At 53.0% G+C, this 22,995-nt stretch overlaps 1 protein-coding gene across 1 annotated transcript; it reads left to right on the forward strand.

Moving 5' to 3' along the window:
* The first annotated feature begins 4,654 nt into the window (after nucleotides 1-4,654).
* On the forward strand, nucleotides 4,655-18,054 carry UCN3 (urocortin 3). The gene is made up of 2 exons (XM_073332034.2): nucleotides 4,655-4,736; nucleotides 17,581-18,054. Exon 2 carries the CDS (start codon nucleotides 17,590-17,592, stop codon nucleotides 18,052-18,054), a length of 465 nt encoding a protein of 154 aa, XP_073188135.1. The 5' UTR covers nucleotides 4,655-4,736; nucleotides 17,581-17,589.
* The last annotated feature ends 4,941 nt before the right edge of the window (nucleotides 18,055-22,995 follow it).

Genomic DNA, 22,995 nt, shown 5'->3' on the forward strand with positions numbered 1-22,995 from the left:
CATTGAGGACTTCAATTAGGGCTACTTGTATCCTATTCCCTACCATTCCAGTCACAGTGTCCGTTCCCCCCCTGACACTCACTCTATATCTTTGAACCGCTGGAGTCTGCAAAGATGGGCAGTGAGGCTCCAAATGAAGGCCACACACCTGGAAATAAGGGACCTCAAATGTTTTACTGACCACACTCAGTAGAGGATTACTCCCCAGGCCAATGGGGCCCATGGTCAGGGGCCCTGGTGAATTTGGGGGCCCCGAAAAAATCTCCCCCGGATGCGGCCCCGGGGTTGGAGGAGCTCTCGCTTGTCCAGTCTCAGTGGTGCAGTGAGGGGGCGGGGTGGAAAGGAGCGAGGTGGGGGCAGAGCCCTGGGGAAGGGGTGGAACAGGGTGCAGAAGGGGCGGAAAGGGGTAGGGCTGTAGAGGAAGGGGCAGAACATGGTGGGGTCGTGGGCGGGGTCACAGGTGGAAGGGGCGGAACGGGGGCAGGGCCACAGGTGGAAGGGGTGGGGCAGGGCCCCCTCACTTGCTCTGGCCCAGGGCCCCAGGAGACCTGGATCTGCCTCTGAACACACTGCGCTGTCGGGAAACCAGGGAAACTGGCTGAGCAGCAGCCTCTACCATCCCTCACATGTGCAGGTCTGCTCCCCACCTCCACTGACACCTCCTCCCCATCAGCTCCCAACTCCCCACCCGCTCTCTGAGCACCCCACTCCCACCTGCCCCCACCGTCCACCACCCCCTAGATCTACCCCAACCATCACCCCCCACACACCTGCCTCCACTCCCCTCAAAGTTTCCCCTTGAGCCCCCACTCCCAAGAGCTACCCCACTTGCCCACTCCCCAGCTGGTGTGGGGGGAGAGATGGGGGGTCTCACCGGGGGGAGAGCATGGGGGGAGGCACCATGATTGCCTCATCAATTGTTGGGAGTGGACCATATCCACCCGGATTGAATTGGCTTCGTCATCACTGGTTCTCCACTTGGAAGGTAATTCCCGTCTCTTCACGTGCCAATGTATTTATGCCTGTATCTGTAATTTTCACTCCCTGCATCTGACGAAGTGGGTTTTTTACCCACAAAAGCTTATGCTCAAATAAATCTGTTAGTCTCTAAGGTGCCACCGGACTCCTCGTTGTTTCTGTGGCTACAGACTAACACGGCTGCCCCTCTGATACTAGCTACATGAGATGTATTCAAGTCAGTAGGGCCTGCTGAAATTCACCCTACGGTACTTAAGGAACTAGCTGTACCGATCTCAGAACCATTAGCGATTATCTTGGAGAACTCACGGAGGACAGGTGAGGTCCCAGAGGACTGGAGAAGGGCAATCATATCTCCTATTTCTCAAAAGAGGGAAAAGGAGGACCTGGGGAATTACATCCCCGTCAGCTATTAATAGATGTGATATATCTTCCTTTTAGTCAGGCTTCTGACAGTCTCACGTGGCATTCTCATAAGCAAACTAGGGAAATGTGGCTAGATGAAATTACTGTAAGATGGGCGCACACATGGTTGGCTGACCGTATTCAAAGAGTAGTTGCCAATGGCTTGCTGCCAAGTGGAAGGCTGTATCTAGTGGCGACCTGCTCGGGTCTGTCCTGGGTCTGGTACTATTCAACATTTCCGTTCATGACTCAGCTAATGGAGGGGAGAATACGCTTATAAAAACTGCAGATGTCACCAGGCTGGGAGGGGTTGCCAGCACTTTAGAGGGAAGGATTAGAATTTAAAATGACCTGGACAAATTGGAGAATTGGTCTGAAATCAACAAGATGAAATTCAGTAAAGACAAGTGCAAAGTACTTCACCTAGGAAGGAAAAATCAAATGGGGAATAATGGGCTAGGCAGTTGTACTGCTGAAAATGATCAGGGGGCTCTAGTGGATCACACACTGAATCTGAGCCAACGTGATACAGTGGCAAGAAAGGCTAATATCGTTCTGGGGTGTGTTAGCAGAAGTGTCGTATGTAAGACATGGGTGGTAATTTGGCACTGGCGAGGCCTCAGCTGGAGTATTATCTCTAGTTTTGGGTACCACAGTCTAGGAAAGATGTGGAGAAATTGGAAAGCATCAGAGGAGAGCAACAAACATGATAAAAAATTTATAATAAGGTGAGGAAAGGTTAAAAAAACCTGGATCTAGTTAGTCTTGAGAACAGAAGACTGAGGGGCGACCTGATAGCAGTCTTCAAATATGTTAAGGGCTGTTAGAAAGAGGACAGTGATCAGTTGTTCTCCATATGCAGTGAAGGTAGGACAAGAAGCAATTGGGTTAATCTGCAGCAAAGGAGATTCAGGTTAGATATAGGAAAAACTTTCTTACTGGCTTCCAAGGGAGGTTGTGGTATCCCCATCACGAGGTTTTTAAGTACAGGCTAGACAAACACCTGCCCAAGATGGTCTGGATTTATTTGGTCCTGCCTCAGCACAGGGGCTGGACTAGATGATATTTGAAGATCCCTTCCAGCCCTCCATTTCTATGATTCTCTGATTAAGGTAATCTAGTCTGTCATCCTGCATACCCAGGGCAGAGAACCTTCCCCAGAGATTCCTGCATAAAGTGCAGTACCTTGTGGTGGAATCTGAACTACACCTGTTGCTACTATGATCGTTTTTTGGAGGGTGGGGGGTGTTTCATTGTCTTTGGTGAGATGTTTTCCTGTCCAGGGATACTGCAGCTGTACCAGCCCTTCCATACTCACAATGGTACTGCTGAGCAGAAACACAGACCAACCTTTGCCAGTTTTAAGCTCCTAAATCCTTACTTAGATACCCACATGTAAATGGCCTGATTTCCCCACTGTGCTGAGCATTCACAAATCCCACTGAAGTCAATGGGAGCAGCAGGTATTCAGCCCTTTGGAAATCAAGGCAGTTTCACCCAGGTAAATGAGTAAGGAGTCCCTGCCGTGATCAGTCAGTTTCAGAACCAATGGAGTAAAGCACGGCAGAGCCTGATCCTCCCGTTCAATTGCTGGTGATGCTCCATTGGCTTCAATAACGTTACTGCTGATCTATAAGGATGTGAGGGGTGGGGACTCAGGCATGTAGCATTGAAAGGCTATCGGTATAATGGGAGGAATGAACAAGAAAGTAAACCCTAAGCAGATAATAAGGGGATGAGTTAATCCTTTTCAATCCCCACTTTCTTTGTCTCTGAGGCTCATCAAAGGATTTATCCCATAACCAATCAGATATTTGATCTATCAAGCACAGTAACCCATCTCTGGGGCTTGCCGTGGCTAAGTGACTTGGCCAAGGTCACGCAGAAAGACTGTAGCAGGACCAGTAATTGAACCTCGGTTTCTAGAGTCCTACTCAATTGTCTTAACCACCAGACCAACCTTCCTTGAAACAGCTCAGTCTAACTGGAGACACCTAAAGGGGCCTGATTCTCAGAGGGCAGGTGCTCAGCACTTTCTGAAAACCAGGTTCCATATTTACAAAAGTTCAGGTACCTTTTTTTTTTGTAGCTTTGGTCTGCAGCGCTGCACGCGCTGGTTTTAGCTGAAAACAAAAGCCCAGGAGGTTGCATGAGCAACTCTTCTCAGGATGTTCCAGAGGCTGGAATGTTCACTAGGAAGCTTGGTCCGGGGAGATTTCTATCTTGATTGGCACCTCAGAGACGCCCGAGTAGGTTCTGAGAAGCAGCCAAACTCCTGGATGCTTCTCTTATCCCAAATGAACTGAAGGTCTTTGAATCTTGTGAGTGTCGCTCATCACACCATAGAACCAAACTTCCACAAACCCCTCCTTGCCTAAGGCTCCTTGGCATAAAGCCCCCCAGCAATTCTAGCGACTTTATCCTGGGTTGTGTTGACTTTGCTTTGTGTTGCCTTTTGTTATCATCAAAGCAGCTCCTCGTTCTGGTAGCTGGCTGGGCTCTGGAAGGCAGGGTCTCTGGAATTCGAACTCCATCTCTAAATCTTTCTGTAGCCTGGGGCAAGTCTCATAACCTCGCGGCCTCCATTTCCCCAGTCTGTCACGTGAGGACAGTAATACTTCCTCATCTACCACAAATGGGCTGAGATAAATATTGGTTAATAAAGGCCAAATCTACCACTGATGCAAGTGAAATAAGTCAGTGGCATTCACCAGGGATAGATTTTGCCCTGAATGTCTGCAAATACACGGAAGAGACAAAGAGCCAGTTTTGTAAAGGTATAAAGACTCAAATAGGAGCCGAGGTGCTTTTAAAAATCCCACTAGGTGCCTATCTTCATCGTTAGGGGCCTAAATACCTTTAAAAATCTGGCCCAGCGTGCTAAGTGTTAGTGCAATGTCTCTTGATTCCAAGCAGGAGAGTTCGAGCAAAGCATATGTGTATCTGTGTGTACTCTGTACGGTCCTGGAGTTTGCAACAGCTCCTCTTCTTGGTGTGACTCTTAATAGCCAGCTTTTTTTCTTTTTTTTTTTCTGAATGGGAAGGGACATCTCAGCCCCGTGACGTTGCCAGCTCCTTCTGATTTCATTTTAATGAAATCATGTCCAAATGAAGGCGCCGCGGCTGGAGTTACGATTCAGACCCCGTGATCACTCATTTTTATATATACACAAGGGAGGGGGGGGGGGAAGCGTTTCCATAGAGAGAAAAAATATCGCAGCCCTCTTAATAACAATAAAAGAAAAGGCAGGATACAGAAGTTCAGGCTAATGGTCCTGATATATTTCTCCTTACTCTGAGACGGCGGCTTGCAACAGTGAGCGCTCTCCCTCCTGAGCACAGAAGACTTACAGGTGAGTGCATTGCTTGGAATTCATTTATTAAAGAGCAACCAGCTTTGTTTGCAACAAAGTTTAAATATTTCAGTGCTTCTCCTAGGTGCTTGGGTCCCTGCTAGGCGCTACATTTCTATGCAAAAGGAGAGAAGCATTCTATCAAAAAGCAGTCTAGGAAACTGTATTAAGAGACAAAAATGACTCTGTCTTTTGAGTTACTGAGGCAAAGGATCAGCTAAAGCACCGGCTGGAGTTTTCAGAGTTAAACTGACTAGCTCCAGGGACGGGGGAAAGAGGTGGGATTGACATTTTTCAAGGGTTATCTCCAGGGAGGGGGACACAAAATGCTATATCTAAAGACAGAATGGGAAAGCAAGACAGAGTCAGCCCCCACGGCTAAAGTCAGTTTTGTGCATCAGCAATGAAATGGGCCATTTGAAATGTGCAGTTGGTTTATTAGTTATCAAAGTGGAGGTGTCTGTGGCTGAGATCCAAATGTGTAATATTTGATCTTTCTGCGACTACTTTCGATGGGAAGCTGAGCTGTGCAAATCAGATCCATCTCATTAGCTCTAGCTGAAGTCTTTGTTATAGGGGGACACCCATAAGTCAGAAAAAGCGTTATTCCCAACTTGCTTGACCTGCCTTGCATGTCTGCTTCACGTTTCCTCCTGTCTTTAATAGCTAAGAGGCAGGTGTAGGTCCCCAGCTAGTGTAAATTCTGATAGCTCCAATTGTCTGTAGCTTTTCTATATAATGTCTGTAAATTGTCCATGGAGCTATGACAATTTATCCCAGCTGAAGATGTGCCCCTAAAGGCACCTGTGGATCACGTCTCGTAAATGTCATCATCAGACTCAATCCAAGCCTCTTCAGAAACTGGTTTGCTGCTTCTTTTGGCTGAATTCCACATTTCTTTGGTGACAGTTCCGGGGAGCAAGACTTTGTAATGGTTACCAGTGCACTAGGATTCTCAGGTACAAGAGACACAACAGGATGGCTACCAAAAGGTATTTTTTGCAGTAGCCAAGCAAAGGGAACTCATTAGCCAGGCCATCGGCAGTGTATTGTGTTGAGACTTTGCCTTGATTGAATTTTTTTATGATATCAATCCTGCGTCTGGGCATCTGAAAACCAATGATGATTTGGGGCATGTTTCATTTGCTTTTTTTTATGTTCTGTGGTCCCCGTCACCAATGACAGCTCCCAGGAAGCCCCCAAAGAGTTTTCAGAGATGGGACAAGCTAGCCCAATCATCGCCTGACCTAGGGCCAGACTTTCCATTATCAGATGATGGTATAAAGAGTGTTGCGAACTGATTTGATAATTAGTTGTGCAGGGCTCAGAGAGATGCAAATTGTCTGACAGATTCGCACTGATTAGTGGAATATCATCCCTGGAGACAACGTTGGAAGGGGCTCGATTAGTTCTTAATCACAGCTGGGTGTTTCCAAACAAAATCTGAACAACACAGCTGTCAAAACGGTAGCTCGTAATAATCCAGAGCCAATAGCCCTTGACACTAACAGAGCACAGGGGGCCAGATCTTCAACAGGTGGAAATCTATTGTAGAGCAACACGGATTTCCACCCACTGAGGAGCTGGGCCCATGTATTTATAGGGGAAAATAAGCAGGATGTGGGTCTTTGCTGAGATCTATTCAGGCAAGTGCAGGCTGATGAATCCTGTCGGGCGTACGGTTTAAAACTTATCAAAACTCCATCTATCCGACTCCAGCTCATGCAGCCAAGTTTATTGATGCAATCGATTACTCCGGGACAGCAGCGCGAGAGCAGTGGGCGTCAGAGAACAGGGAGAACGGAAAGCCACTCTTACAAAACAGCCCCCCCCCATAGTCCCTGTCCCTCTGGCAGGAAGTTAAAATAACTTTTGAAGGGTCTCCTGCCTCCCTGTTCCCAGGGCTGGGAAGTGAAATGCCAGGTCAAAGGCTGTATCTCAGATGTGTGTGTGTGTGTGTGTGGGGTTATCGGCCTATTAACGTTTCATGGCAGAGTTTAAGTCCTGATTTTGCAAGGCGCCGAGTGATTCCTGGACACTCTCCCCTGCCATTGACGAGGGTGCTGAACATCTCGCAGGATCAGGCCCATAGTGCAACCAAAGCGAGAGGCTGATCACACAAGCTTGAGCCAGGCAAAGCGGTGGCAGACACGGTGCACGCCACAATCCTGACCTATGGGCACACAGCTCAGCCTTCACACCTCAGTCCTGCCCCAGTGCTATTCCAGCCCTGAGGCCCCCCCTTGAGCTGGGCCTTGGGACCCACGATCAGCGCAGGCTCTCCCGGTCCCTCGGCAGCCAGAGGGCTGGGAGCGGGGCAGCAGGAACCCTTTTCTAATTAAAAGAGGAAGGCGGCAGAAGGGTGGAGAATGAGCAGAGCCCCTTGGAGAGGGTGGAGGGGAGAGTGGTGGGAGCCACCAGCTAAGGACAGGAATGGGATTGAAAAAACCAGCAGCCCCTGCGTGCCAGGCAGCCCTCACTCTTGCTCAGACATATGCAGCCACGGGGCCTCAGACCTAACCATGTCCACATGTGCATTGTAGGCTCGGGCCGGCGGGTCTCACCTGGCCTGAGCAGAGGTTGCAGGTTGTTGTGAAATGGGCCGCACTGAGAGGTGGCTCCCGGATGAGGAATATGGGTCCTGGGTCCTCTAAGCCGACAGACGCGCCTCATTCTGCAGAGAGACGGGGTGAAATATGGTGGCCAGTTCTGCTGACTCCAACGCATGGGTACACACGCATGCTCAGCGTTATACACAGGCCTACGTACTCCGTTGGACCCGGGCCCAGTTCAGAGCTCCACTTCCATTCTCCAGCCGCCTGTCCTCCGAACCATGGCAGGCTGTTACAGGCAGATGCCTGGTTCCGTCACCATTGTGCCTGGCACATCGCCCCGAGGAAACAAGTGAGAATGGCAGCGAGCAATGACAGGCCTCCTTGTCCAGCAGGCGTGGCAAGCTCAGTGGGTGGTGGGTGTCTCCTGCACCATAAGTGAGACCCAAACTGGTCCATCACGCTCTTCCAGGAGTCAGGAAGGCGCTTCCTTTTCGCCCAGCCACTAGGAGTCTTCCTGAGCTGATCTCAGCTGAAAGGGACCCTTTTAGTAGTTGATCCATGACTGTCCTCAGACAGCTTTCCAGTCCAGCTATATAGCATGGACCTGTTCAAAGCCACCGTGAGCCCATAGGACCTGGCCAGACCTGATGCCAGAGCAGGGCTGTGCTAACTGGAGAGACGAAAAGGCCTCTAGAGACCTACAGACTCATCATTGTCTTGGATGCCTGATTTCATAGAGGCCAGAAGGAACCATCAGATCCCCTAGTATGATCTCCTGTCCCAGGCTGTTACATTTCACCCAACTACCCCTGTATTGATCCCAATTACTTTAATTAAATTCAAGTATTTCCATCCTCAAGAGGCCAAATTGTGTGCTAGAGGCACAGGAGAGATGGAGATGCCACCACGCCAACAGGCCCTGCAAAACAAGGCTCCATCCCAAAGCGCTCATAACAGACAACCAATACCCGCACCATTTCCATGTTGCTTTATGCCTTCAAAGCACTACACAAACATTAACTAGTCCCCAGCTCAGCCCTTGGTCCAGGGGAAGTGACAATTACAGGCAAATATCAGCGTGAGGAGCATGTCTTCTCTTCTGAGCACGTTCACGTTGGCAACCATTGTGAAAATGTAGAAGCCTGGAAAGTTCCAGAGTGAGCTAGCATTTCTGCCACCAGCCACTGAGTTACCCTCCGATAACAGCCATAGCCTTAACTCTGCCCCGGTGGAGGCAACAGCTGCCAAACCTCACACGTGGGGAAATGGAGAAACGTTGCACTGCACAGCTCGGTCCTCGGGAAGAGCCGGTAAAAATACCGCTGCAGCCGTTGGCCTGAAAAAACCGTCCTTCAGAGCTCTCTCGGCCGCAGATTTCTTGTCCAGGCAGCCCTCCCCAAAATACTAGAGGGATGCACGCTGTAAAAACCACCTCCAGCTCACAGTTAGGACGAGCAGAGGGCAAGTGTGAAAAATCGGGACGGGGGTGGGGGGTAATAGGTGCCTATATAAGAAAAAGCCCCCCCAAATTGGGACTGTCCCTATAAAATCGGGACATCTGGTCACCCCACTCACAGTGGACTATGCATTCTGCACCAGTGGCCAGCGTCACCAGGCCCAGGGCAGGCGCTCTGTGCTTTCTTCATTAACAATCCCCAGTCACTTTATATTTTCTCAAGGTATCGGGCGTTTTTAAAACCATTTTCACAACACTGTGGGCCCTCTCTGCCATTGCCTTCTGCTTTGTGTCGTTATTTACACCTGCGCAAAGTGGGGGGAGAATGAGACCCACTCCAGATGGTAGTCTTGTGCACCACTGTGCACCCATTTTGCACATGTATAAATGACTATGTTATAGTACTACGATACTATAGATATACAGATATACAGAGCTACGATAGCTAAAATTGAGACCAACTTTCTGGTTAAAGCTCAGCTTTCCTAAGTGCTCTAATATTTGCATGGTGACTCAGATTGCCTTGTAATTTGGGGAGCACCATGGGGGCACTGGCTGGGGTCAGTGATCCAAATTTGGGATCATTTGATCCAGGGGTTTCCGAGATACAAAGTGCAAGGCAGTTGAGAATCAGGCAGACAGTTTTCTATGCAGTTCCATATGCAAAGTCACCCATCCAGACAGGAATTACAGGGCCATTCCTCCACCCCGTACACGTTAATTATTATCAACCTCCACAGTGACTCTAGCCATTAGTACCCTGGGATTTACCAAACAGGGAACAATTTCAAACAACCATCCAGGCCAGATGTTCTTGGACAAGAGTTGGGTGTTTGGTCCATAAATCAAATCGACAACTTCGCTCTCATTCTCTTAGATGACTTCTTTCACTCAAAAGACGTTCAGCTGAACCACCGACTTCCTTAAGACCAAGCCTGGCAGTGATGTTACACAATGCTTTCTAAACCCAGCTGAGAATACTACAGCCTCACAGCTCTAGGGGGCAGAGTTAAGGTTATGGGTGTTTTGTGAGCGTGACTGTGGCTTGTTATGGAAGTGAAACCTCAGCATTGAAATTCCTGGGGTGCTTACTTTATTTTATTAACTGTAATGCACTGGAAAGGTGAGGCCCGCTCAACACACTGGGATGGGCTTGCAGATTTAAACACCCTGCAAGAAAGTTTTTTGTATGAGAATTTCCTTAGTTTTTTAAATTGTCCTACTGAGGGACTGGAGGGAGCAGTGGGCTTGGAAATGGGGCGGCGGGAATGCTCCCTCCCTTTCCCCTGACTCCCTACTGTCTGTGGGGAGGGGAGCGTTCCCATGCACAGCCCAAGAGGGAAGCCCCTCTCTGGCAGACCTTAGGATGTGTGCAGGGTGGGAACCGTCTCAGGTCTTAAAAGGGGGGATGAGGGGAGCAGGAGGATTGTTGGGGGCACATATCAAGGGGCATTCCCCACTTCCTTCCTTTGCGTCTCCTCAGGCCTGATTCCTGTGGAACTTAGAGGGCACCCAGGAGGAGGGCTCTGCCTGGATAAGTGTACCAGCCTCCTGGCAAGCCCCAGAAGGCTACTTGAAAGGTGCTCCAGCTTCACCTCCCATGGGTGGTAGGAGGCTCCCTGAGGCCCACCTCAGAAACCTTTTGGGGTACCTCAACCTTCCCCACACAGATGGGAAGAGGATCAGGGGGTCCCGCATGAGCCTTAGGTGGCTGGCAGAGGGGCCCCCAGCCTCCACCATTCTGAAGATTCTCATCCAGGGCTGCAGCTTTGTCTGAATTTGGCCCATTATGGGGACCAACCCTAGCTGGGGATCTGACAAGGCTCATAATGCCCCCATCCGGTGGGGGCTGGCTGGGAGGGACCCCAAGGATCCGCTGGAGGCTTAGGCAGACCAGCTAAGATAATAGATGTGTGGAATGGGTGGGAAGGCCACAGCACATGCCCTAAGGCCCAGAGTAAGTCCTCCACGAGCCCTTAATGGGGCAGAGTGGGCCTGCTGGCTTCCCCATCCTCCCTTTCTCCACTGGCTCCTGCTTAGCCCTCCCCATTCCTGTGCCCAAAGCCACGGCCCTGGCCACTGGAGATCACTCAAGCCTGGTCAGATTTGGGGCACATTAGCTGCAGGGTGCCAGGTAGCGGTCAGTATGGCTGTCTGTGCTGTACCTATTCTGTGACTGGCTCCCGTCTGTGGGGATGTCCCCCTGGTTCCCTCCACCAGCCCTAAATATCAGGGGAGGTTTTATATTCTAGGCTCTCTGATATTGCGATCTTGAATTGAAAATCCAACTGCCCCCCTCCAGCCCTGCAGCAAGTCACACAGAGTTTGAGCCGGGTGAGTGACCCACGGGAATGACAATAGAGGATCTAGCCAGACTGCGTTGGACACCTGCTTTGGACCCACAAATGAGGCTCTCTGCAGGGTTGTGGCCGCGTTGGTCCCAGGATATTAGAGAGACAAGAAGAGCGCTGTGGGAGCTCGGCAGAGTGTCTCTCTCACACCAAGAGAGGTTGGCCCAGTAAAAGCTATTACCCCACCCACCTTGTCTCTCCTTGGGTCTGTCTACACAGCAAAGACAAACCCGCGGCCAGCCCGTGCCAGCTGACTCGGGCTTGGGGGGCTCTTTTGTTGCTGTGTAGACTTCCAGGCTCGGGCTGGAGCCTGAGCTTTGAGACACACACACACCTCGCAGGGTGCTAGAGCCTGGAAGGCTATTGAAACATCTCTACAGTCCAAGCCCTGTGAGCCTGGGCCAGGCGCGGGTGCCTAGTTGCTGTGTAGACATACGGATAGGGGCTCTGTCACTTATTGCTTAGCCTGCAGGGTACTGAAATACCCACTAGAGGGAGCCTGTGGCTCACAAAAGGCAGCACACACAAGGGTCTCTGCACACCGCTTTGTTTTGTGTCAGGATCTAAAAGGTCGATATTGGTACAGTGGAAAAGCCAAGCTTGGCGGTTTTGAGTCTGCAGTGTGGCATAGTAGCTAGGGAATATTACAATCTCATGCTTTTCATTAGTAGATCTCAAAGCACTTTATAAAGGAGAGCAGTGTCATTATCCCCATTTTACATATGGGGAAACTGAGGCACAGAATTTACCCCAGTTCATCCAGACAGCCAGTGGCAGAGCTGGGACAAGAAGCCAAGACCCCTGAGTCCCAGGCTGGTGCTCTAGCCACTAGATCACACGACTAGTTCCTAGCTCCCAGGGTGTGACCTTGGGCAGCCGGGCTGAAGGCTCTTTGAGATAGGGACTGTCTTTTCATTCTGTGTGTGTACAGCGCCTGGCACAGTGGAGCCTGGATCAGAGCCCCTAGGCTTTGCCGTAATATAACTACATCCCCCTGCCCCTTAATTGCCTCGTCTGTAAAACTGGCGCCAGCTCTTGTGAAATGCTGTGAGGGCATCCTAAGAAAGGTGCCACCCAAGTGCTACAGGTTGGAATAATGGGGGGAAATATTAGCTGAATAAGGCACTTTTCTAAAGAGAAGGTGAGTGTCTGTGTGTCCGTCCCTGCGGGTCTGTGTGTGCCTCCGTGACGGTCCGTGCATGCATGTAGGATCCCTCGGCCTGCTTCCTCCCTGGGACAATGCTGCCCTGCAGCTGGCCGGGGTGCGGAGCCTGTGATGCCTAGCGATGCCTGTGTACAGCATTGCCACAGCATTCGGCTGTTTACCTATTTGGTCCCAGGTTCATTCACAGCCTTGGATCATCCTCCTGGCTGCAGGGACGAGAGAGCTGGCCATGAAACAAGCAATCTGCCCCGTTCCCCTGTGACACGGCCCGTGATGTAACAGCGCGTCACACTGCCAAAGAAAATCCCCAGCCCTCTAGCTACCGACTCCTCACTCAGGGCAGCGACCCAACGGGAAATTCATTGAATCATAGAATCATAGAATAACGGAGTTGGAAGGGACCTCTGGAGGCCATCTAGTCCAACCCCCTGCCCAGAGCAAGACCAATCCCAACTAAATCATCCCAGCCAGCGCTTTGTCAAGCCTGACCTTAAAAACTTCTAAGGAAGGGGATTCCACCACCGCCCTAGATAACGCATTCCAGTGTTTCACCACCCTCCCAGTGAAAAAGTTTTTCCTAATATCCAACCTAGACCTCCCCCACTGCAACTTGATACCATTACTCCTTGTTCTGTCATCTGCTATCACTGAGAATAGTCTAGATCCATCCTCTTTGGATCCACCTTTCAGGTAGTTAAAAGCAGCTATCAAATCCCCCCTCATTCTTCTCTTCTGTAGACTAAACAATCCCAGTTCCCTCAGCCTCTCTTCATAACTCATATGTTCCAGTCCCCTAATCATTTTTGTTGCCCTTCGCTGGACTCTCTCCAATTTCTCCACATCCTTCTTGTAGTGTGGGGCCCAAAACTGGACACAGTACTCCAGATGAGGCCTCACCAATGTCGAATAGAGGGGAACGATCACATCCCTCGATCTGCTGGCAATGTCCCTAACTTATACACCCCAAAATGCCATTGGCCTTCTTGGCACACTGTTGACTCATATCCAGCTTCTCGTCCACTGTAACCCCTAGGTCCTTCTCTGCAGAACTGCTGCCTAGCCATTCGGTCCCTAGTCTGTAGCGGTGCATTGGATTCTTCCGTCCTAAGTGCAGGACTCCAACGCTCCTACGCTTTTGCTGGCTCGTTATAATTGTCACGGATGACTGGATGGAATAGATTAGATAAGAGGGAATGGATAGCATCATTTGGAGCAGTGGAATTCATAGATGCTAAGGCCCCTCCCATACACTGCGAAGCAATGGTTGATGGGTGCGTCAGGCCAGTGACCGCACCAGGACCTTTGAGCATCCACAGCCAGACAATGTGTTGTCACTGTGATGGTGTCTAGGAGGCCTTGCTGTTAGAAATGCCAACTCTTCATCCCTCCGCATCTCCTTTTGCCAACACTGGCTTGTTCCTCCATCCTATTTCAAATGGCTCCATCGGTGGAGTTTCCATTATTAATAACAACCCCTAGCTCTTATGCAGCACTTTTCATCAGTAGATCTGAAAGCGCTTTACAAAGGAAGGCAATATCATTACACCCATTGTATAGATGGGGAAACTGAGGCACAGAGCAGGGCAGTAATATTCTCATGGGCCGCCCGGTGGCAGAGTCAGGACTAGAAACCAGGTCTCCTGAGTCCTGTGCCAGCGTTTTTCATGCTAGCCAGGAAAACAACTAGAATCCATGGACGGGAGGGGGGGCGCCCTTCAAGTCGCGGATTTACCTGGGATGTCCCAGGCAAACAAAGTTTGTGAACAGTCAAAAGGAGTGCCAGGCTGGCTGGGACCTCCCTGTTTCTCCACTCGGTCCAGCTGCAGCAGGTTTCCTGCCTGCCGTGAATGGCTCATTCGCTGGCCTGATGTTGAGCGGTGCTGAGCACTCAGAACTCCTCTTGACTTCAAAGGGAGTTGGGATGCCCGGCCCCTCTCAGGAAGAGCCGACCCGAGGAGGAGAAACCCTTCCAAACCAGGAAGAGAATGCGCAGCAGAGCCGCGAAAAGGCAGGTGTTTCACAGCCTCCCGCTAGGTTAGGCTGGCTTGCTGGGGCAGACCTACTTCAGCCACTTTCCAGCCCTCCTCTCCCCAGATACTGGAGCTCCGGGCAGGGGGAACTGGGTGAGGTTCTGTGGCCTGGGTTATACTGGAGATCAGCTGAGATGGTTCCTCCTGGCCCTAAACTCTGTGAATATCTGGGCTCCCAAGCGCGGACCGGTCACAGGAGCAGTGAGTCTGGGAGTCTCACTCCAGGCCCAATGTTTGCTCAGCTCACAGAGGATACGTCTCCACGGCCCACTGAGCCTGGGCTCTGACTCCAGTTGGGGCCCCAGCCCCTCTTCTCCCACACACAACTCAGTCTGGCAAGGGTCAGCAAAGCACGCAGGACCATGGCCCTAGGAACTTGCTGAGGGCGTGGACCAGAGACCAAGTGACTCAGGGCCAAGCCCGGTAGTTTTGCAGTGTGGACACAGCTCAAACCACAGCCCTGAACCAGAAGGTCTGTATAATACACTATGGACCCGGTTTACAATGCAGAGTGGATGCTCAAGCCCGAGCTTGGAAACACTGGGTACGTCTACACTGCAGTAACACACACAGCACAGCTGTGGCTGGCCTGGGTTAGCGGGTTTGAGCTTCGCGGTGGGTCTCAGAGCCTGGCCTCCAGCCCAAGACCAGACCTCTACACTGCAATTTTCAGCCCCGCGGGCCTGAGCCCTGCAAGCCCGAGTCGATTGACCCAGGCCCTGCGGCTCGGTGCAGCGGGCTTCTCATTGCAGTGTAGACGTACCCACTCTGGCCACAGGTCCCAGAGCCCCAGGCTAGTATGCAGTATAGACACAGGTGCCGACTTTTCAATGTGCCGGGGGGTGCTCGACCCCCTGGCTCTGTCCCAAGCCTTGCCCCCCACTCCACCCCTTCCCTCAAGTCCCCACTCCCACCCCGCCTCTTCCCGCCGCATTCCACCCCCTCCCCCGAGTGCACCACGTTCTCACTCCTGCCCCTTCCCCAGCCCCCAGAGCCTCCTGCATGCCGCAAAACAGCTGATGAAGGCGGGCAGGAGGCATGGGGAGGGAGGGGGAGGTGCTGATCGGCAGGGCTGATGGGGGGCTTCCGAGGGGTGCTCCAGCCCCAGCGCCTATGAATATAGACATATCCAGTGTGATTGTCAGCCACCCCTCCTAGAGGAGCAGCAGCTCAGGAAGGGAGCTGATCACAACATGCCATCAGAAAACTGTGTTTGGGCAAAACCAACATTTGTCGTGAAATGACGTCGATGTCAAGGACGTACCATTGAGAAAAAGGGGGGGGGTAAGTCGAAATGTCGCCTTTCGGCACAGAAAATTTTGCTGGTTCATCCTGGAACAACCTTCGTTTTGAAGTTTACTGTCCCTTTAAATGGGTGAAATGGAACCATTTCAAATGCACTGATGGGGGAAAATGGGCCCTTGGCTGCAGGAAGTGAGGGAAGAGTTGAGGGTGGCCAAGGACCTACATGGTCTGGAGAGCCAGAGAGCGACAACTAAACCTTTCCACTGGCCCTGCATGAAGATTTTTTCAGAATTTCATTCCCCCCCGAAATTTTAGCTTTTTGTCTTCGCTTGCCATGGGAAATCCATCCTCCAGCGGGCTCGCCTCTGGAATAACGTGGGATGAGACAGCTGTGTGGCAAGGCAGGGCTGAGGGGGATTGGGGATGTTAGCGCTCCATCAAACCTCTGTGGGGACACGGTTATACAGCCCCTGCCTGCCCTAGACATGGCGCGGTCCTTCGCGGCCATTTTGTGGTCAAGCCAAGGTGACTCAGTCAGGGTGAGCGTTGTTGGTGTTAGTCAGCTCTCGATTTCGAGGGGCCCTGGCTCCCGATTTCTGACTAGTCAGGGTCGGCAATACTGGGGTTTATAGTCAGATGCACTCTCAGGGCTGCAATAGATGGGTTGCCAACACTGCATGGGGTTTCCTAGTGATATAGGAACCTTTGTTGCCACTGGCATTAGCTAGCGCCATGGACGCATGCCTAGTGGGCTTCGATGGGCTGGACCTGCTTTTTCGAAAGTCGACATTTTGAACCAGCTTTGAGTTGGTCAGGGTGCGGGGGCTTAGAAGGTGATGCCTGGGAAGTCATATGGAGCACAGGGGGGGCACGAGGAAGAAGGATGGGAGGTGACCATGACATTCTGACAACCCTGTGGCAGGGTCCCAAGTAATACTGCGGGAGCTGTTATAACAGCTGTTGTGTCCCACCCCAGAGGCAGCTGCATTACAGCACCAGTGCAGCAAAGCAATCCTTATGTATGAATCGTCTGTAGGTCTGCAAAGCATCAGGTCTCTGGTCCAGCATGTACAATTAGAGGCCACTTTTCCAAAGGTGGGTCTTAGTGACCCACCCAAAATTACAGAGGGAACCCAGGGGTGTGGCACCGTGGAACACAGGGAGGGGCCTGATTCAATCCCCTGCTCTAACCAGAGATGACTGGTACCTGCTGATGGGGGGGCACAATTTAAAGGTTCACCCCCCCCCAACAACTTGAGTCACCCCCCCCGCAGACTCACACCTCTCCTCTTACCCTCAGCAGCCCCTCCCTGCATCTCCCAGCTGTTTGCGGCTGCCTCTCCCCGTGGCTGCAGCTTGCGGCTTGCCAGCTGCGGGAGCTACCATACAAGGAGGGGGCCGGGTCGGCAAACCCTGGCAGAAATCTGGGGGGGCACACAACCCTGCATGCCCCCCGCCCCATGCATCGCCTCTGCACTAGACCATACTTCCTCCTAGTTGTGGGAATAGAACCCAGGAGTCCTGATTCCCCATCCCCTGCACTTACCACTAGACACCTCCTCCAAGGTCTGGACATCCCAATCCCCTCCCCTTATCACCGGACTATTCCGCCATCACAGGCGTGGGCTTTCTCATTTCCCTGGGGGTGCTCGACCCCCCCACCCCACCCGAGACCCCGTCCCCCCACTCCATTCCTTCCCCCAGGCCCTACTCCATCTCTTCCTGCCCCATTCCACCCCTCCCCGGAGCGTGCCCTGCCCTCTCCCCCCGGGCGCCTCCCGCCTGCCACTGAACAGCTGATCTGTGGCGGGCAGGAGGCACTGGAAGGGAGGGAGCGGAGCTGATCGGCAGGGCCGCCAGCGGGCAGAAGGTGCTGGGAGGGGCCGGGGGGGGGAACAAGCTGATCGGTGGGGCCTGCCGGTGGGTGCTGAGCACCCACGGAGTCAGCGCCTCTGTGCCCTGAGGATACACCGTGATTAATACGAATGACCCTCACCTACGTTTCTACCTTCTCTGCCTTCTCTCCCTCTCCTGAGCCTCAGGGGGGAACCATGTCGCCCACCAGACTCATGCTGCTGCTCCTGATCGTGTGCGCCGTGCGGACAGGCCTGTCCCTCAAGCTGTACAAAGCCGAGTCCCTCTTCAGCTGCCTCAACGCCGCTCTCTCGGAGGCCGAGAAGAGCCGCCTGGAGGAGAACTCCCTCCTGGACAAGAGGAGTTTCGGCTCCCTGCCTGGGAAGGAGGCACCCTCGCAGCAGGAGGAAGAGGAGGAGGCGGAAAAGGAGAAACGGACGTTCGCAGGGGACACCCGATACAAATACCTCTCGCAGGCGCAGCTCAAGGGGAAGATGTACCAGAACCGGGCCAAGACCGACCGGCGCACCAAATTCACCCTGTCCCTCGACGTGCCCACCAACATCATGAACATCCTCTTCGACATCGCCAAGGCCAAGAACTTGCGGGCAAAGGCCGCCGCCAATGCCCACTTGATGGCGCAGATCGGGCGGCGGAAGTGAAGGGGGTGCGGGGGGGGTGGAGCGGAGCGGGGAGCGAACTTGTGGGTGAGGTAGGGGTGGGTGGGCCGGGGAGGGAGGTCGCCATCGGGGGCTTCAGCCCACCCCTCCTGGGGCTGCCCAAATGAAACTGTATAAAAGTGCGGTCTATTTTTGATCCTTAAAGCTGCATAACATTCAGATCGATCTCTCTCTCTCTTTCTCGCTCTGAACTTTTCCTCTCCTCAGAGCCCTGACCGCTTCCCACTTGCTCCCTGCTAGGAGGAGGCAGATGGGGGTTTCACACCAGGGGAAGGGGATGTTTGGCTTCCCATAACACGGGCCCCGATTAAAGCAACAGTCTCTCAAGTTTCCAATTCTTTCCTTTCCTTTCCTCTCATTCAGGCCTAGCTTGGCAAATAAAGCTCGACGGGGCCTTGTCCTTCAAGCTATAGAAGAGACTGCAAAGGTTAAAAAGGGGATTTGTTACTGAGGCTCTGGGACCCAGACAAGACCCTGTAACCATCCCTGGCTCTCCAAACACAGCCCGTGTTGCATCAGGTCACCACATAGGGTATGTCTACACTGCAAGTAAGCCCAGGCTTGAGCCCAGGCTCACGCCTAAACTCTCTTGTGTCTACATGTAATTGCACTAATCCAGGGCTCAGACCCTGGATCCCAGGACCCTGCATGGCTGGAGGGTCCGAGCTCGAGTTAAGCTGGGACCCAGGGTCAGAGCCTTTATTGTTTTGCAGTGTAGATGCAGCCCCACTTGACTCAGGTCCTGGCAGCTGGAAGTATCCTACAATTCCCTGGGACACCTTCCTTAGTCCTCTCTATCCCAACCATCTGCAAACCCCCCCTGCTTTGCCAATGGCAGCAGCTCAGGTCAGCGTCAACCCATTGTCTTCCGATCCCCGATCTGCAAGCGCGCTATCAGACAGCCTCCCGGGTTTGCAGTGGAGAACGAACCCATCAAGCCTTTTGCAAAGCGAGCTGCTTCCTGGTGACAGGCAGGGTGGGCAGGTAACTTTTCCCACAATGCACCACACTCCTAAGGCTAGAGCGGCCACATTCTGGGGTGGGCACTGAGGATTCTGGGAGCTGGTTACTCTGACTTGGGTCTGCGCACTGAGGTGCGGACACCAGAGCCATAGGTTCGAGCATGGGTTAGAAAACATGGGGTTAAAATGCAGTGTAGATGCTCAAGCCTAGGGTTCCCTAACATGAGTCAGCTGACTCAAGTCCCACTAACCTTGGGCTTATATTGCCGTGTGGACACACCCATAAAGTATGAAGCCATTGCCGAAGGGGACGCTGGCCATATGACAAGCCACCTGCCAATGGCCTCCCCCGATAAGATGCATAACCATCCAGAACATGTGGGGGACAGCTGTCCCTCTCCGGGGGTGGTAATGATGCCCACAAGCTGCTGCCATCCCCCAGCCATTCACAGGCCTATGTGACGTAAGTTGGGGGGTTCTCAGCGGATGGATGTCCACACTACCATCACCACCTCCACAACCAGACCCTCCTGGCCCTGCTCTTCTGGCTACTGGGCAAACTTTTTGGCCCGAGGGCCACATGGGGGTTCCGAAACTATATGGAGGGCCGGGTAGGGAAGGCTGTGCCCCCCCAAACAGCCTGCCCGCCACATCGGCTCCCTCCCACTTCCCGCCCCCTGACTCTCCCCTCAGAACTCCCAACCCACTCAACTTCCCTGCTCCTTGTCCCCTGACTGCCCCCTCCTGACCCATCCAACCCCCTCCCCGCTCCTTGTCCCCTGACCTCCCCCACCCCCTATCCACACCCTTGCCCCCTGACTGCCCCCCTGGGACCTCACCCCCTATCCAACCCCCCTGCTCCCTGTCCCCTGACTGCCCCACCCCTTATCTACACCCCTGCCCCTCCCGGGACCTCACCCCCTATCCAACCCCCCCCCCCACCAGGTCCCTGTCCCCTGACTGCCCCACCCCCTATCCACACCCCCACCCCCTGACTGCCCCCTTGGGACTCCACCGCCTATCCAACCCCCACTGCTCCCTGTCCCCTGACTGTCCCCTCCCAGGGCCCCCTGCCCCTAACTGCCCCCCCTGGAACCCCACCCCCATCCAACCGTCCCTGCTCCCTGTCCCCTGACTGCCCCGACCCCATCCACACCCCCGCCCCCTGGCAGGCCCCCTGAGACTCCCACTCCCTATCCAACCCCGCTGCTCCCCATCCCCTGACCGCCCCCACCATGAACCTCCGCCCCATCCAACCCCCGCCCCCGCTCCCTGTCCGCTGACTGCCCCCGGGATCCTCTGCCCCTTATCCAACCCCCCCTGCTCCCTGCCCCCTTACCATGCTGCTCAGAGCACCAGGACTGGCAGCCATGTGGCCGGACCGGAGTCAGCCATGCCCCCCGAAGCACTGGCTGCCCAGCGAGCTGAAGCTGCAGGGAAGGGGGGACAGCAGGGAAGGGGCCGGGGGCTAGCCTCCCCACCAGGGAGCTCAAGGGCAGGGCAGGACGGTCCCGTGGGCAGGACGTGGCCCACGGGCCGTAGTTTGCCGACCTCTGGGCTAGAAACCCGGCTTACAGTGGTGTGAACAAAACGGGGGGGGGGGGCATTCGGTCATCCTCTGGGAGCCGCAGCTGTGGTAAACCAGTACTTGAAGTACGCCCCTCAGCAATCCAGCTCAATCTGCAATGTCACACACACGCGAAGCGGCGTGGGGGAAGCTGGCCCTGTGGCTAATCCCCCCCGGACGGATCACCCCCCTGTGGCTAACACCCCCTGGTTCTCACACCACACACAGCAGCACACTCCTAAGCCTCTGGTGTGGACCGGCCACAAGATGGGGGCACAGACCCAGACTGTAGTCAGGTGGCTAAACAGAAACCTGCCACGCTCGTGCCATGTTCACACCAAAATATAAAGCAGCAGGGAGCTGGGGTGGAGGGGGGGACCGGGGGGGGGGGGACTTGTTTTGTGCTCACCTGGCTACTTTTCAAACTCCCCCACCCAAATCTGTCCTGTCTCTACACTGGGCTTTCTTCCGCCTTCCTCCCTCTCAATCAAACAGCAAACGGCAGCTCATCGCATCCAGTAGCAGAACAGCCAGTAAAAGCAGGGCCCCGTTCAAAGCATGTGAACTCCGGGCACCCGCAAGCCGTGGTACAATCCCCAGCCTTCAGACTCCACCACCGCTGCGACATGCTGTGAGTTAGAGGAGCCTGCTGGGTAACGTATGCGCCCAAGGCAGCTTATACAACAGATTCCTATTCTGCACTCAACAGACACAACGAGCATCCAGGTGACACACCTAGGAGCTGGGACCAGACCCCCTCAGCTGTTTGGTTCCTAAAACTCAAGCCGACTACATGAGAGCCACTTGCAGTGGCTCCTTGGAGTAGATCCAGAGGTCTACTGAGTCTTCAGAGGAACATGGCAAAGCAAACTCCTCCAGACTCTAGTCCAACGGGGGCTTTGCCTGCGTAAGATCTGACAAACCCTGAACATCCCACTTTGCTGGAGCCAAGTGGGGGCAGAATCTCAAGTGCAACAGGAGTTTGACGGTTGTGCAATGACACCTACCGTGGGTGGTCAGCGGTAACTGAACTTGAGACCTTCATCACCAAGGGGGACCAACCGAAGGCCCATTGAATTAAATGGAAAGATTCTCATTGACTTCAATGAGGACTGAAGTTGGTCCCTAACACTTGAGCTAAAAGAGTAGCTCCATTAGCAGGTAACAGTAGTAGGCTCTTTCCCAATAAAGAGAGTGTGGTCTTTTTGCATGTCATTCGTTAGCATGGGATTTCCTGCTCCCAGCCCATTCAAAGAAGTTCAGATGAGTGACCTGCCAGGAAACCACTAAGTTTCAGGGGTCACTTGTGGATGCAGTGAGGTCATTTTTGTGCATTTACTCTAATGAAATCAAGTGGCTGCCAGCCAATCAGATGGATGCTAAATGCAAAGCTGACCCCTGATTTGCTGATAAAACTGTGAGGACAATACTTTCGCTAATCAGCTGATTCAAAAAAGTGCAATGAAACCTCAATAAAGAGTGACAGTGGAGGAAGATCTGTGGGTTTCTGAAACACTCAACAAAGTCTTGTTTAGCCAGATGGCAATAGCTCGAACATGGCACAGCGGTTACCCTCCAAACCCCCCCCCCCCCCCCCGCTCAACCTAACTAATGTGCCCAATTTACCCATCATATAATGGCCCATGCTGAGCCAGTTTTCCCCTTCACTCTGTCCTACAGCTTCCAGAATGAAATACACACAGGAACCTTCACATCTTCAGTAATGGTCGTGGTCCTCTCGTGGTCCATTACTGCAGGTGTGGCCACCACATTATTGCACCGATCTAAGCAAACCCATCCTGGGACTGTCTAGCACCATTCCCTTAGGGTCTGATCAGTGCCCACCGAAATCAAAGGAAAGATTCCCAGTGACTTCACTGGGTGTTGGATCAGTCCTTCGTGCCCCTGCAGTCTGAAGAATCTCTCTTCCTTTCAAGGGGGCTGGGATACAAAAGTGGCCATGTTGTCATTCTTCTCTCTAGCCAGCAGTGGGCCAGCTGGCAAAATGAGCCTCCATCTGTCCGTTAGCTGTCTAGGACCTTTGGCTGCAGGCCAAAGCAACCAATTTATTTGATTCACCTGGAGAAGCAGGAAAGCAAATGGATCATTCCACGTCGGCTCGGGTAGAATAGTGGGAGGGAAGAGGAAGAACATTCAAACGAATACGCATCAGAAGTCACAGCAGCTTGAAATTGAAATCACTTAGTAAAAGCTCGGCAGGAGTGGATCAGAGGTTTCTGCTGTCTGAGGCGTGGGGATCTCTTGGGTGCTACTGAGCAATGGATACCATGTCTGTGATTGGGAGGATTAAGGGGGGATATGATAGAGGTCCATCAAAACATGCATGCTACAGAGCAAGGGAATAGGGAAGTGTTATTTACCACTTTGCATCAC

This window comes from Lepidochelys kempii, chromosome 1 (assembly GCF_965140285.1).
Source record: "Lepidochelys kempii isolate rLepKem1 chromosome 1, rLepKem1.hap1, whole genome shotgun sequence".
NCBI lineage: Eukaryota > Metazoa > Chordata > Testudines > Cheloniidae > Lepidochelys > Lepidochelys kempii.

What these genes read in the sequence shown, in the direction of transcription:
- UCN3 (XM_073332034.2), top strand. Translation starts at nt 17,590, where the DNA reads ATGTCGCCCACCAGACTCATGCTGCTGCTCCTGATCGTGTGCGCCGTG.